Genomic DNA, 14,962 nt, shown 5'->3' on the forward strand with positions numbered 1-14,962 from the left:
CTCTTCAAAGATTGTCAGAATTAAACACGACAATGCACAGCCAGTGCTCAGCATGCCCTAAAGTGCTCAACGATGGCCATCTCTGAGCATGTTGTGAGAGGTGGCGGGAGAGAGATGGGTCTCATGGGCCCAGTGAGCTGCCTGAAGGACAGGGGCACAGAACACAGACGGTGGGTCCCAGATCCTGGAGGATGTGGCCAGCCTGTGGGTGTGAGAGGGTGAGTTGCTGGCGCGTCCCGGGACCCGTTCCTGGTGGAATGCCACACCAGTGCATGGAACCCCGGGAGTTGGGCCCTGCACCTCAGGCTGACTGTGACCTGGGGGTGGCAGGGCCTCCCCTCTCCCTACAAGCTGAGAGCTCGAGAAGCTGGATGCTCTGATGACCTAGTTGGCAGCTGTGTCCACGTTTGGCTGAAAACAGGAATTTCTGCCTCACTGGGGGTCTTGGCCAGGTGAGCAAACTCCCCTGTTTGTCAGGAAAAGGGGTCAGGGACCTGGTGGGCTCCCTGCTGGAGCAGAGGCCCGCAGACCCAGGGCTGAGGTCAGCCTAAGCTCTTGCCTTCCCCTTAGGCCTTAATGGAGCACCTACTGTGTGCCAGAGGGTGGGGCTCTCTCCTCTCTCCCCCAGCCCTACCCCATGAAATAGGCGTTTAGAATTTCCCTTTGCAGACTGGGAGCCAGGAGCGGGAATGGGGAGGTGAGAAGGCATGGACCAGAGAAATGGAAGAATCTCCAGAAGGCAGAGCTGCCAACCCTGGGTCCAGGGGCTGCCAGGCCAAGGGAAGGGGTCCAGGGTGCCTGGGGGTGGGGAGGAAAAGCATCACTGAGCGGGAGCTTTCGGGAGAGGCAGTCAGGGAAGGGAAGGGCAAAGGCACAGTGCCAGGCTGCTGACAGGGGGAAGTGGAAGGTGTGAGGCCAGAGGAACAAGCACCCCCTGCTCTGTGTGCTCTGCCCTGGCCTGTCACGCCTCTCAGTGCTCCCCTACCCAGGTGAGGCTGCTTCTGTCCCACACCCCACATTTACCCTCCAACTCCAAGCCAGGAACCAGGTATGTTTTCTTCCAAGTTCAACCTTGATCTGCAGCCTGGCTGATCACTGAATTCTCCAGTCCATGGGGACCTTTAGCCCTCTACCTAGGGAGGCCTCTGGGTACCAGAGTTGGACTTTCAGGAGGGATGGGGCTGGAGACAGAGATGTGGGTCATCAGAGCAATGGGGTGTTTCAGCAATGAGGCCACGGTGTTCCCAAGGGAAAAGAGCCTAGGATGGAGCTATCACCACTTACAGCTGGCTTGAGGAAGATGAGCAAAGACCCTGAAAAGGAGTGGCCTGGGAGGGAGGAGACGGCTTCCTGTGTGGGATCACAGCTGTGGGGAGAGCATGCCCAGCAGGGGTATGGGTGGGGGGCCTGCTGCACAGGGCCTAGGGAGAGAAGGTCTGAAAAGTGTGCAGAGTTTGGCAAAGAATACCCCTGACGCTGGTAGCAAGGGCAGCATGGAGCTGGGAGGGGCTGAAGGCAGCTCCAGGTGGGTTGAGAACGGGAGGGGCGGGAAGGGAAGCTGGTCTATGAAGAGCAGGAGGAGGAAGGGGAAAATGGCTGAGGGGCTTCTCACTATTTTTAAGATGGGCAAGACTTGAGTCCAGCTGAAGTCTGAGAGGAAGATGTAAATAGAGAGGGAGAGGCTGGAGGCAGAAGAGAGCATGACGGGGCTGGGGACCCCGAAGAGGAGGGGCAGTGCAGCCTCTGAGATGGGGCACAGAGGGCTGAGCACAGAGAAGGGGAGGGGGCCTGTAGCTGTAGCAGGAAGGAAACAAACAGAAGCCCCCAGCCTCTCAGCCCTGGGGTGGGGAGCACGCTCGCCTGTCGAGTGTAGGGCGACAGAGGTGTAGCAGGGGCCGTGCTAGTGGCTGCGGCTCCAAGGTCCAGGGTGGTGCTGGCCCAGAGCCTCAGTGTCCTCAGGGATTTGCCATGAGGATTGAATGACCGTAATGGGATTGAGAGGCAGGGTTCAAGTGGATGCGATGAAGCGGGTTGCAAAGAGGAGGCTGGCGGCCACACTGCTTCTCCAAAATTAGTTTTTAATACATTCAGGTAGGTTATGCAAAGAGTTGGTCCCGAGGCCTGGGCTGCGGCCTGGGTCCTGGGAATTGACAGCAGCATTGTGTAGTGTTTTCAAAGATCAGGCGTGAGGACCCACACCTTGGCCTCCAGGCCTAAGGAAGAGTGTCACGTGCAGTAGCACCTGTGGTTGTGATCCCAACCAGGACTGGGTCTGCCTGGGTGCTCCACACATCACCAGGGCCTAGCCCTGGCTCTGCCCATTGACTCTCCCTTAACTTCCTCTGGGCCTCGGTGTTCTCCTCTGTAAAATGGGGTGGAGAGAGTGGCATTTTCATTTTCTTGCACATTACTGAGCCCACATCATGAGCCAGACTGTGGGCCAAGCACAGGTAAGATGATGAAGACAGCAACACAAGGTCTTGAGTTGGTCCCAGCGTGTCCATTCTTCCCAGACAGCTCATGACTCCATGCTATGAGGGATAGGGGGTTTTCTGGGTGAGCCTTTCTACCTAATTTTCCAAGAGGGGAAAAAAAAATCCTTGCATGAGGAGGCACAGAAAGGAAGTTTGGAGCCAGCTTTGGAGCCAGCATTATCTTGTGATGTGACAGCCAAGAGAGGACATCACTCTGGTCCAACCCCCAATCTCACCCCCAAATAGGGCTTTTTTTTCCCCAGAGGCTCTGTATAGCTCTCCACAAGTTTCATTCTCTTCCTAAGCCTCAGTTTCCACATCTGTGCAATGGGGAGGTTGGATTCAATAGTCTCAAACTCCAGGCTCTGCTCAATAGAGGAAAAGGGAATGAGAGCATGCAAGAGCACAGAGAGAACAGGAGAACCCACACCAGGGTGGAAAGGATGGAAGGAGGGAAACTAAGGCAGAGCAGGAGGAGAGCGCCTGCAGCTGCCTGCCTGGGAGAGAGGAGAGAGCAGGTGTGCATAGCACAGGATACTTCCAGACCCTGCTCGGGCTATGTGGAGCCACTTCCTGTCCACTTAACGGCCTGCAGCCCCTGCAGTGGCAAAGATCAGGCCCTGGAGACAGAAGGATGAGGGTTTGAATCTCACCTAAGGCATTAGTTAGCTGGGGCCCTGGAAGGAGATTTGTAGAACTTCAGTTTCCTCTTTTATAAAATGGGGATAAAATACCAACCTCCAAGGGCTGTCATATAGGGGCAGACACAGGCTTGGATTCACATCCACATCTGCCAAGCTGGGTGCAAAACAGAATCAGATATCTAAGGTTTTAGCTCCTGGCTTAGCAGCCAAGGCGGGGCTGCGATGGAGAAGGGCTGGGCAGGGACGGCGCTTAGAGCAGTACTGGGGTCAGGCTGTGTAACATGAGAGTGCCAGGCAGGGAGACGGCCTGTCCAGAGCAGGAGACAGAATGGTCCAGTGCCGGGATGGACCCCTTAACCAGACCCTGCTGGAGCCGCCACGGCCCACCTAACAGCACCAGATCCAAGACACACTCGTATGGCTCCAATTCTCTCTTCCGGTCATAAGCTTTTCATTTTGAGAGAGACTGAAAGTCATTATCAGAAGATGTGACAAACAGTCTGCTTGGAAATGTCTCAGACAAATCCTCCCAGGCTGGGCCCTCTCTCACCCTGGCATGGCTGGGGCAGGACTCTTCGCATCGAACCAGCGGGGCCTGCCGAGCTCTGGAGCCCCGGGCTTTCACACCTCAGGCCCTAAGCACACTGCGTGGTCACCACGCGGCTCTGTAGCACTCCCTCCTACCAGACTGGGAGATTCTTGAGGGCGGGAGTGTATCTCATTTCCCAGCATTCCCAGTGCCCAGAGCAGAGTGTGGCACAAAGTAGATGCTCAGTGAAGATTTGTTGATCTGATAGGTCAACATTATTCCCTGCTGTCCCTGAAACCGCCCAACTTCTGGCTTCCACAGCTGGACCCAAAGTGCAGCCCGGGAAGGGGGTCCCCCGCTGATGCAGCAGGCGGCAGAGAAAGGTGTCCCGGGTTGCAATTTGGAGACCAGAGTTCTGGGATCCTGGGTCACTGTGTGACCTTGAGTCAATCCTCACTCTTCTCTGTACCTCAGGCTCCCCCATTGACCTAGAGTGTCTCCCGGCTTCTTTAGGCTTTATACTGTTGGTTAAATTTCTGCCGGCGGACACAGCAGCAGGTGGCCAGCGTGGTGAGGAGGATGGCAGAGACCAGTATGAAGGTGAGGATGATGATGAGGTTGATGTTCTTGAGCCCCCCCTTCTCACAGTCCTCGGGACGCACGTGGCTCAGGGACACCTCCTCCTGGGAGCTGAAGCGGCAGATCAGGTCCTGGGTGGCGTCCACGTCCACACGGCCCTGGTGCAGCTGGGCTGCCAGCCAGCCATTGCCACAGCAGCTGAGTGGATTCCCCTGCAGGTAGAGGCGCCGGAGGCTGGTCTCCAGGCCACCCATGGCACTGCCTGGCAGGAGGCTGAAGCTGTTGTTTCTCAGGTCCAGCACCTCCAGTGACACAGCCTGTGTCCAGGCGGGAAGGTGGCTCAGGTGGTTCTCGGCAAGATTGAGCCGCTTGAGGCAGATGAAGCAGGGCAGGTCCACCTGCAGGACCGTCAACCCATTGCCCTGCAGTGCCAGGACTTCCAAGGAGGCCTCCAGGCCTGTCAAGGCCCCCGTGGCCACCTCCAGCCCAGGGTTGGAAGAAAGGTCCAGCTCAGTCAGTGGGGTATGGAGGAAGGCCCCTGCCCTGAGCAGCTCTATCTCATTATCCACCAGGCTCAGGCTGCGGAGGGAGGCGATGCCAGAGAAGGCCACACAGCTGGCGGGGCCAGGCTCATTCGGCCCCCCACAGGGGCTGACCCGGTTCCCCTGCAGGTTGAGCCGCTGCAGGCTGGCCAGGTTGGCAAAGGTGTATGGAGGCAGGTCCCGCAGGGCATTGCCCTGTAGGAGCAGCGTCCGCAAGGACCCCAGGGCTCTGGCGCCCAGTTCCAGTGTCTCCAGGGCATTGTGGCTTAAATCAAGGAGCATCAAGCAGGGCAGGGAGCCTGAGCGCCGGGCCTCAAAGGTCCGCAAGCAGTTTCTGCTGAGGTTCAGGAAGCACAGGGAGGTCAGGTGCTCAAGAAAGCTGTCGGGGATGAGTTCAATCTCATTGTAGCTCAAATCCAGATTCAAGAGCTGGGAAAGGGGGCGGGCACTGGCATTCCCATTGGGGGTTGAGAGGGGCAGGGCTGACCAGCCCTCGGAAGGCGCGTGGATGCCCTTGCTGTCCTGGGGTGGCCCTGTGGGGAGCCGGATGAGGTTGTTGGACAAGTTCAGGTAGATGAGTCTCGGGAGCGCGGCCAGGTCGGGGAAATGGAGCAGTTTGTTCTCCCGCAGGTCAAGCCAGGTGAGCTGGAACTCGGCCTGGGGCTGGGAGGCCGTCTGAAAGGCCTCAATGCTGTTGCAGCTCAGGTCCAGCACCCGCAGCTGCTGAAGGCTGAAGTCGGAGATGCAGGTGAGGGAATTCCTGGAGAGGTTGAGATGGGTCAGGTGGGGCAGGCCCTCGAAGGCGCCATCCTCGATGTCCATCAGCACGTTGCTATGCAGGTCAAGCTGCTCCAGCGCAGGCATGTCCCGGAAGGTGTGGCGGGTGAGGCGAGTCAGACTGTTCTCCGCCAGTGAGAGGGTATGCAGGCTGGGTGCCTCCCCTAGCAGCCGCTCCAGCAGGCCGCTGTACAGGCTGTTCCCAGACAGGTCCAGGGAGGTCACACGTGGCAGGGGGCCCAGACCACCGGCACTCAGTGCAGTGGCCATCGCCAGCCGGTTGTGAGCCAGGCTGAGGTGCTCCAGGTGGGTCAGGGCCTGGAAGGCTCCTGGCTGGAGGAAGTTGATCTCATTGGTGCTCAGGTCCAGGTGACGAAGTGCCGTGTAGAAGCCCAGGGGTGAGGCCAGGATACTCCGCAGCTGGTTCCCAGAGAGATCAAGGGTCTCAGTGTCCGGCGGGAGCACCAAGGGGACCTGGAGCAGGCCCAGACCCTGGCACGAGACCTTCTTGTCCACCTGGGGAGGGGCAGGGTGGGGAGACAGCTGGCATAAGTGGGCGCGGTAGGGGATAAAACCAGACACGTTTATCCAGGAACCCTGCCTGGCTGGGAACCCTTCTCCCATGGACTCCCAGAATGCTCAACTTTCCCTCACCGCAGCCTGATCACCCCATGCCTGGATGACCCATCCGGCTCCCTGCCCCATCTCCGGCACCCAGCACAGTGCTGGGCATTAAGGAAGGAACTCGATGAAGTTTCTACGGGTGGACAGATGGAGAGATGACAGACAGATAGAAGGACAAATAAACTAACAAAGAAACCCTGTACTTATTATTACCCCTCTTACAGGAAACAGCCATATATCCCACAGAGTGACCCCAAGCCAGTGAGCAGCAGGGCACAGCAGGGACCCAAGGCTCCTGGTTCTATGCACAGAGTTAAATTTCCAGGGGCAGGATGGGAATTTCTCCACTTTGGGAGAAATGTTTCCAAAAGGGAAAACTGTAATTTGAGCTCTGTCATCAGTTTTTATCTTGGCCTCAGACCTCATTCAGGCTCTCATGTCATGGGCAGAACCTGGGTCCCGGGGCCTGCCTTCCTTGTGGATGCTTCCCAGGTGTGGCCTCCTCTCTGTTGCTGTTACCTGCTAGGGGGTGGCTTTCTTCCCAGGCTGGGTCAGGGGACTAGGCCCCTGGAGGTGGGAAGGGGCAGGGAAAAGATGGCCAGAGCCAAATCCACAGTCTTTGGTGACGAGACCATGTTTGTGCTGTGCGACCTCCAGGAAGTCACATAACCACTGTTTTCTTACGTCCTTCCCCAGCAGCCACTCAACATTTGACATCTTCGTTAATACTTTCAGGCCTGTGGTCCCATTGGTCTTTACCACAGCCTGTGCATCTGATACGATCACCCCATTTACAGAAATCTAGGCTCAGGGAGGGGAAGGGAGGTGCCAGGATTGCCCAGCTGGTGAGGAGCAGAGCTGGGATTTGAACCCAGGTTTTTTAACAACCAAAGGCCTCACTCTTGTTCTTCCGCAGATGTGCCTTCTGGGACCAAAATTCTTTCTGTGCAAATGCAGGTCTCCCTTTTCTCTTCCAGGCCTCCAGGAACCCCAGCCTTTCCCAGAAAAGAGTCTGACTTCCACAATCACCGGGCTCAGGCTCCCTGCCCCCAGCTTCTGTCTCCACTGACCCATTCTGGCCCATTCACTGCTAAATGCCTGACAACGGCTCAAAAGCTCCACTCTGACTATGAGGCAGCTTGGCTTAAACTTCTCCATGGTGAAGTCCAGGACCCTCAGCAGGGCCTTCGAGGCTGTTTGTAGCCCCTGCCAACCTGTCCCCCACCTCCCACCCCAGCCCACACGCAGTGACCACAGCTGACCACTGCCCATCATGCCCTCCCACACCCACTGCTGAGCCTCCTCCCTGAGCTGGATATGCCATCCCCAACCAGATCCACATGTGAACTCTTCATGTTGAGCTTCAGGGCCTCCTCTACCAGGGAGCCCTCCCTGACTGTGCTTCCTCTCAGAGCTTTGCCCCGCTGAATTGTGGCTGTTTGTGTGGGGACCTGCTAGACAGCGAGCTCAGAGCAAATGGGGACTGGTTTGGTGGATGTGGATGCCTTGGACCTGACTAGCAAGTCAATTTTTCCTAATGAATGAGTCCCAGGCATCATCGGTTTAGTAAAGGTCTGAGGCACTGAATCAATCACTTCTCTGGGAGGAAAGAAAATGGATGATTGATATTTTCAGAATATAGTCAAAGACGGCTAGAGTAAGAAGAGTTCAGCTCACCCACTTCCCAGATGGGGACACTGAGGCCTGAAGATGGCAGTGACTTGCATGAATTCACAGTGAGCCAGTGGCTGAGCTGGTAGGGAAGGAACACAAGCTGGTGTGTTCCTCTCCTGGTCCAGCTCTGCGCTTCCTCCTGAGAGCCCCAAGGTGAGTAGGCGGAGGAAGAGACCTGCCCAGCCTCCGGCCTCTGTGTGGCTCTTCCTACTCCATGCAGCACAATGACTCCATGTAGCCTCCAAGGGAGGCAGCTTCACAGGGGCCTCAGGAGGCCCAGGGATGCCCCAGCAGTTGGGCACTTGTGAGAACCTGAAACCTGCCTGGCTGCCTTGCCCATCCTTGCCCTTCCTCCCTCACAACCTCTCTGCCTGCAGGGGCCACTAAACATAGCCTCCTCCTCACAGCCCTTACCCCCTGGGGCATTCCTTATTTAAAGCAGAAACAACGAAATGACCTGTGGTGGAGCCCTAGCTGTGTCAGGCTTCCTGCTGAGTGCAGAGGCCCCTACCCCATTAAATCTTCCCAGGCATTGTTCACCCTGCTCCTGTTGTACCTCTAACGAAACTGAGGCTAAGGGGAGTGGGCTGCCCAAGATCAGACAGGCAGGGGCTCAAAACTCCCATTTGCAAATTCCTTTTCCTATTGGTGCCAGCCAAGTTCTGACCACTGGGCCCTCAGCTGGTCGGCACAGCAAAGAGCATCAGGGACCCACTTACTGAGTGTTGCAGTGTGGGGGGCACTCTGCGGTGCCCCACGTGTTACCCCCGGGCAAGTGGAGAGGCATACTGCCTCTGGATAGGCAAAGGCTCCCTGGGGCACTAGCCCCTGAGACTTGATCCAGGACACAAAATTTGCCAAGCCCACAGCCCAAGTCTTCCTCTCCATTCAGGGGCCCAAGATCCCTGCTCTGGAAGCCCAGGGGGCCTGCTGGTGGGCAGGGCTGCACTGGGATGCCCAGCTCTCCAGTCCAGTCCAGGAAAGAGCCTGAAGTCCAGGACGGTGCTCAGAGCTCCACTTCCAGGGTCTCCATGCCTCCTTCAGCTCTGAGCTCCCAGCATTGCCTGGCTTACAGTGGGAGGGAATTGGAGGAATTGGCCCTTGGCCAGAGTTTAGAGCTCCCACCCACTGTTCTGGGCTATCAGGATACCATTGCCCAGCTTCCTTTTTGTGAAACAAAGACTTGCCATCCAACTCCATTTCACCACCTGATCATGGGAGGAAAGCAGAGTAGGGAGAGGCACCAGGCAGTGAACAGTGGCAAAGGCAGCTGGGTTCGAATCCTGTAGGTCCCTGGTGGGTTACACATCTTCCCCTTCCCCTCCCGTGTGTATTATCCCCATGCTGGTTCAGAAAGTGCTTTCCTATCTCTTATCTCATTTCCCCAGACTCCAAAACTCACTCGCTTCCCGTCTGCCTGTTGGGTGGTTAAGGTCTTTCCCCTCTGAGCCTCATCTCCCTGAGGTAGAATGTGCGTTTGTATTTGGTGACGTCTGAGGCCTTCTCTGCCCGTAATTCTGGGCTCCGGGAATCTTAGAAGGGCTCTGAAGAGCAAGAAAGGTGGTGGCAACAGGAGACACTGCACCCCCAGGGAAGGGCTGCGGGCAGGCAGCCGCCGGCACTTCCTGCCTCCTGAAGCAGCTGCCGGTTCTGTGTCATAAGCTTCTTCGAGTCTCAGGTCCAAGAGGGGCTTCCGGAGGCCCTGCCCTTTCCCCAGCCAGGCTCTGGTCTCAGTGACTGCCCGGCCTTACAAATGGACCTAGGTGTTCTCTTTGCCCTATATCTCATAGAGTCACAAGAACTTTAGGGCTAGTTTCCCTGGCTTGGGACAGGAGAAAGGAATAGAAGCAAATCAGACTTGGTCCTTGCCCTAGGGAAGTTCATGGTCTGGCAGGTGAGACAGGCTTAGACCCTTTCACCAACCCCCACCACGTGCTCAGTCTTCTCTGTATTGAGATAGAGGGAAGCCTGGGGACCACAGGAACCCAGAGGAAGGTGTGATCAGACTAGGCCAGCCTAGGAGGGGCTTGGGGAGGCTTCCTGGAGATGGCAGCATTTGACCTGGGCAGTAAGGAGTGAGAGGCACCCCAGTGGGCAGTCCCAAGTCAAGGAGCCCAGTTAGGAAGGGGATTTGTCCCCAGGAGGGATGAGCACAGAGGAGCCCCCCCCAGCTGACCTACCCCAAATTCCCCATACATATATACATTCTAGATCCCCTAGCTGGGCCTACTGCTCTGTGGGGACAGCTTGGGGGAATACAGTGTAATATCAGCCTCACTGTTCCCAGCTGAATGACCTTGGAAAAGTCACAACCTCTCCAAGCCTCAGTCTCCTCCTTTGCAAAATGAGAATAATGGTGCTTACCTGGCAGGATTGTTGGGTAAACAAGGTGTTTAAACATTCTAGTAGGTGCTCATTAAATGCAAGGTACATTCCCTTTCCTCTCCTGACTCTTCTAACTTCTGGCTTTTGGGGCTGGAGCACTAGCACACCCTAGGGCAGGGAGGTGGGGGTGGCCCTCACCCTGTCTGGGCAGAGCATCTTACCATCTTACATGCCACTTTGTCTTGGTGTTGTGCAGCCAGGCCTAGGGTCAGCAGGGCCAGGAGCAGCAGGATCTGGGGGCTCATGGCTCTGTGTAGGGCGGAGAGGAAAGGGGAACACTGTAAGACCACTGGCTCCTTCCCACTGCCAGTCCCCACTCCCACCCATTCTGTGCCTGCCCTCGGAACCTCAGAGCACGGCTGGAGCTGGAGTAAAGGTGCTTTGAGCAGGGGAGAGCCGCGTGGGAAATGGGCCTGCAGCTCATCATAGTAGGCCTCTCACCCAGGCCAAGGAGCCGCCTGTTACCCAGGGGAAGCAAGAGTTTTAAAGCGGCAGGTGACTTGGCCAGATGGGGGTTTTCAAAAGACCCCACCCGGCGGAAGACAGCCCGGAGGGGATGCACAGAAGGCTGACAGACCCTAAGGGTTACCCTAGGCCATGCTCAGGGCCAGGGAATGGGGGCATGGGGATGTAGAGGGGGTTTGGAGGGTGGGCCTCTGACTACATTTCCACCCAGGCCACACAAGTCCTCCATACCAGCTCCTCAGTCCCCATATGGAATTCCTCGTTTTCTGCCCACTCCCCCACCTTTATTTTGCCCTTTTCCTTTTGATTCTCTGATTCTCGAGCCCTTGCCATTGTTCAAGGCTTGGGCCCGGGCCTTGACAGGAAGCCCCACAGGAGGCCTGGCTGCCCCAGCACTGCTCTGCGGACTTCCCCAGGAGCAGCCTGGCAGGCCCTGTACTTTCACTGAAGCCACACTCTGGCCTCCTGGGCCAGCCCTTCCTTCTGAGAGCAGCCAGGGGTGGGGCTAAGGGGACTGCACAGGCCCTCAGCACGGTCAAATCCCAGTGCTGCTGGAGGCTCACTCACCCCCTTACTAAGGACATCGGCCAAGTGCTAGGGATATACAAATCCATCCATGAATTTCATTCATTCATTCACACCTTTACTGAATACCTCCTCATGTCTGGCTCTGTGCTGGGAACCGGGAACTCAGAAAACAAATGAACACAAAAAAGAAGTGACAGCGATACAGAGAGTCTTAAAGAGGGACACAGAAAGCCTTCCAAGAGCACCAGGCGCACAGTCACCCACATTCGACTGCTCCCCCTTGTCTCCTCTACCTTCCTGCTGTGTGACCTTACAAGTCGCTTCACCTCTCTGAGCCTCAGTCTCCTCATTTGAGGTTAATGGCAGCCATGCCAAGTTTTGTTGAGAATCAAACGAGATGCCACTACCAGAGCCCCCATTATGCACTAGGCCCTCTTCTCGGCACTTTCTAGGCGTTAACTCATTCCATCCTCACAAAAATTCAATGACTTGGTTCCATGATCATTCTACAGAAGGGAAAAAGAAAGCTCAGCGAGCTTAGGTACTACACCCGAGGTCACGCGGTGAACAAGCCACTGGCCCAGGCAAGTCTGGATCCTGGGTCTGTGCCCTTCAAATTCACACTCTCAGGCCTCCCACAGTGGGTGCTCCCTGAGTGAGTGCTGAACCGCGATTTTGAAGGATGCTGCAGGAGAAAAGGCATTTACAGGGCTTTTGAGGGCAGCGTCTTTGACTGTTGGAACCACTAATGATGAGCTTTGGATGAAGATGGCTGCTGTGAATCCCATCTCGCTTGAAGGCATACAGACCACAGCCGGACCCGTGAACCCTATTCCCTGGCTCCCCTCAGGGCCACGGGCGCTGCCCCCGCAGCTGCTCTGCTCTCACCTGCATTACAGGTTGCGCTTTCACAGGAAACTTTGTTCTGCTGTTTAAAGAGCAGAACGCCACCGCCGGTTAAAAAGTTAGCATATTCAGAACTGAGTGAAAACCCCTTTGCAGGGCCTTCCAGGCCGTTGGGGAGCATGCCCTGCCCGGCCAGCTCTTCCCTCCAGCCTCCTTCTCCGGCGTCCCCTCTCACACTCTGGATTCTGGACATCTCATATTTCTATCAGTTCCCTGAGCAGATTTTCCCTGCCCCAAACCTTCACTTCCTCCCCTCTCCTCTTCTACTAAAGACCTCCTCATCCTTGGGGTCCCAGCTTAGATGGAACAAGAGGTCTTCTTTGGTTCCCCAAGTCTGGGCTATGTCCTCCAGTCCTCCCAGAGCCCCCGAGCTTCCAGTGAGCACAGCACCAAGCCCTCCGTGGCTACTGTGCCCCACCCCCCCTCCCATGGGAAGTGCCCCTAGAGAGGGGCTCACCGTCCTGAGATGCATCTCACAGCACACAGCAGGTCAGCAGCGGCACAGAGAACTGACACCAGGAGTATTGGTGACATGGGGTCGTTAGTGACAGCAGTTCTCCTTGGCTCTCCCTTCACCTCCCTGCCACATTCCCTGCCCCTATTTGTGCCATCAGTGGGCTCTGACTGCTCTCCCTGAAAAAGAGACCCCAGATCTTCCTACTTCCCTCTTGTCACTGCCACAGACTGAGATGCCACCCCAATACCGGCCTTAACCACAACACCCTGACCCCTTATAATCTGTCCTATACCTAGCAGCCAGAGAGATAAAATCATCTGTCAGACCCTAAACCTCTACTGCTTGAAAATCTCCAAGAAAATCCAGGCCATCCACAGTCTCCTCTCTGACTCTTGTCCATTTTCCCTTCCCTCACTAAATTCCAGCTTTCTTGCTGTTCCTTCAACACAGCAAATTCATTCCTGCCTCAGGGCCTTTGCTCCTGCGGTTTCCTCTCCCTGAATGCTCTTCCTCAGCTCCTCACATCATTTCCTCATCATTTATTTCTTATCATGTGGGAACAGGGGCCTACTAAGTAGGTGCTCACTAAAGACTAGTGAACAAGTGGCAAAGTCAGGGCAGAAGCTCAGCTGCAGCAGACTGAGTAGAGAGTGCCAGGTGAGGACAAGGAAGGGTCCTAGGCCCTTATTTCCCCTTCCTCTGCCAAACCCCACTCTATCCCCAAGGTGGCCCTGTGCACATCCAGAAGGGACCGTCCCTGCAGCACATGGGCACTCTGTCCTGGCATCTGACAGGAAGGGCCCCTCAGCTGTGGGCCCTCCTCAGTGGTGCCCAAGACTACTCTCTCTCAAAAAGGAGGACGGTGTCACTTAGACCCAGGCATGCATCCAAAGCCCACCACTCACTAGCTCTGCTCCCTAGGGTAAGTTCCTTCATTTCTTGGTGCCCCAGTGTCCTGTTGCAGGGCAGGCAGCTGGGTTCCAGTTCTGCCACTGGCCAACCCCAACTATTGTGATGATCCAGCAAAGAATAGCAGCAAAGGTGCCCTGCGTCCTCACTGTCCTTCCAGCTGGCACAGTGACCCTCACAGGGCTGAGCATCCCAGGTGAGGTGTGCTCAGTGGGGAGGCCCCAAGCCTGCAGACAAGTGGCCTGGGCAAGAGGAGGCAGAAAAGTGCTAAAGAATGTGTGTGTGTGTGTGTGCGTGTGTGTGTGTGTGAGAGAGAGAGAGAGAGACAGACAGAGAGAGAAGAGAGCAGGGGTAAGAGAGCAGGGGTACGGGGGGCAATGACTACTATCACAATAAGCCCACCCCTACATTTAAGGATGTTAGACAGTCTTTTAAGCACTTGACCTATATCACCTCATTTAATTCTCACAATCACCTATTGAGGCAATTACTGTAATTCCCATTTTACAGTTGAGAAAACAGGTTCCGAAAAGTGAAGTGACTTACCCCCAGAGTCACCCAGCTCATAAGGGCTTTGGAGCTCGGATTTATCCAGTTCTACATGACCTGAATACTGTGTTTTCTCCAGCACAAGCTGAGCCGACTCCCCCCATAGAACTGTCTTCTTTTGCCCATGAAGAAAAGGAGGCTCAGAGAGGTGACTTACCTAAAGTCACACAAGGAGCAAATAGCAGGGTCAGGATCAGAATCCAGTTCATCTACCTCCAAAGCAAATGTTTCCACTATACCGGACCAAGGTCTCCTTCCCTAAGCCCTGCCAACGACCCCTCACATGCAGGAGCAGGGCAGACTAGCTCACAGTCTGAGGTCCTCTCTCCCTCCTCTCGGCCTCAGCTGACTTACTGGCAGAGTGGGGTCCTGGGAGAGCTGCTGCGGACGTTCCTGTCAAGCAGTGAATCACTAAGGGCAAGCCTCGTTCTGGAGACATGTGCATCCCACGGGGGAATTAGACCTTAACCCAAAGGAATGTGGCTGTGATGGCGGAATTTCAGGCAGCTCGGGGTGGGGGTGGGGGTCCCTCACATCTTACCAGCCATGAAGAAGGCTGGCTTCAGAGCCCCTTGCAGAGCGGTAGGTGCCTCCCACCCCACTACGAGAAATGGGCAGGCCATCTAGTGCTGTGGGATGGGCAGCCCCACGCCTGGCCGGGATCGGAACCTTGCAGGAAACGTGAATTCAAATTCCGGTCTGCCCTTGCCTAGCTGTGTGTTCCTGGACAAGTCCGGTCTTCAGGCCTTTGTTTTCCCAGCTGTCAAATGGGAACCTCGGCCTCACTCCTTTGCGGGAAAGTTCCGCGGAGACAGGAGCCTTGGGGGCCTCCCAGGAACCGAGGGAGGGTCAGCCCCAGCCCCACGCGCGCAGTGGGGACGGCGGGAGGGTAGGGTTTGGGGGGCGTCTCGCGGGACCAG

At 56.2% G+C, this 14,962-nt stretch overlaps 1 protein-coding gene and 1 long non-coding RNA gene across 4 annotated transcripts; one reads left to right on the forward strand and one right to left on the reverse strand.

Annotated features, from left to right (window-relative positions):
• The first annotated feature begins 1,603 nt into the window (after nt 1-1,603).
• Nucleotides 1,604-8,382, forward strand: LOC105546290. Its single transcript, XR_001007072.1, has 3 exons — nt 1,604-1,708; nt 4,161-4,247; nt 7,147-8,382. It is a non-coding gene; the product is annotated as an uncharacterized LOC105546290 (long non-coding RNA).
• On the reverse strand, nt 2,059-14,911 carry LRRC32 (leucine rich repeat containing 32). 3 transcript variants are annotated; one of them, XM_011989427.1, is made up of 4 exons: nt 14,752-14,911; nt 14,397-14,505; nt 10,390-10,477; nt 2,059-6,061 (listed from the first exon to the last, which is right to left on the reverse strand). In XM_011989427.1, exons 3-4 carry the CDS (start codon nt 10,471-10,473, stop codon nt 4,157-4,159), a joined length of 1,989 nt encoding a protein of 662 aa, XP_011844817.1. In that variant the 5' UTR covers nt 10,474-10,477; nt 14,397-14,505; nt 14,752-14,911; the 3' UTR covers nt 2,059-4,156. The 3 variants fall into 3 exon arrangements, with proteins under 3 accessions (XP_011844817.1, XP_011844809.1, XP_011844801.1); XM_011989419.1 differs by lacking the exon at nt 14,752-14,911 and having other exon boundaries at nt 14,200-14,431; XM_011989411.1 differs by lacking the exons at nt 10,390-10,477; nt 14,397-14,505; nt 14,752-14,911 and having other exon boundaries at nt 2,059-2,570; nt 4,136-6,594.
• Between the last annotated feature and the right edge of the window lie 51 nt (nt 14,912-14,962).

The sequence above is a fragment of the Mandrillus leucophaeus genome, unplaced genomic scaffold, assembly GCF_000951045.1.
Source record: "Mandrillus leucophaeus isolate KB7577 unplaced genomic scaffold, Mleu.le_1.0 Scaffold1095, whole genome shotgun sequence".
NCBI classification, from domain to species: domain Eukaryota; kingdom Metazoa; phylum Chordata; class Mammalia; order Primates; family Cercopithecidae; genus Mandrillus; species Mandrillus leucophaeus.

Excerpts from the sequence above, each read along its gene's own strand:
- LRRC32 (XM_011989411.1), bottom strand. The coding sequence starts at position 6,169 with ATGGGAGAAGGGTTCCCAGCCAGGCAGGGTTCCTGGATAAACGTGTCT.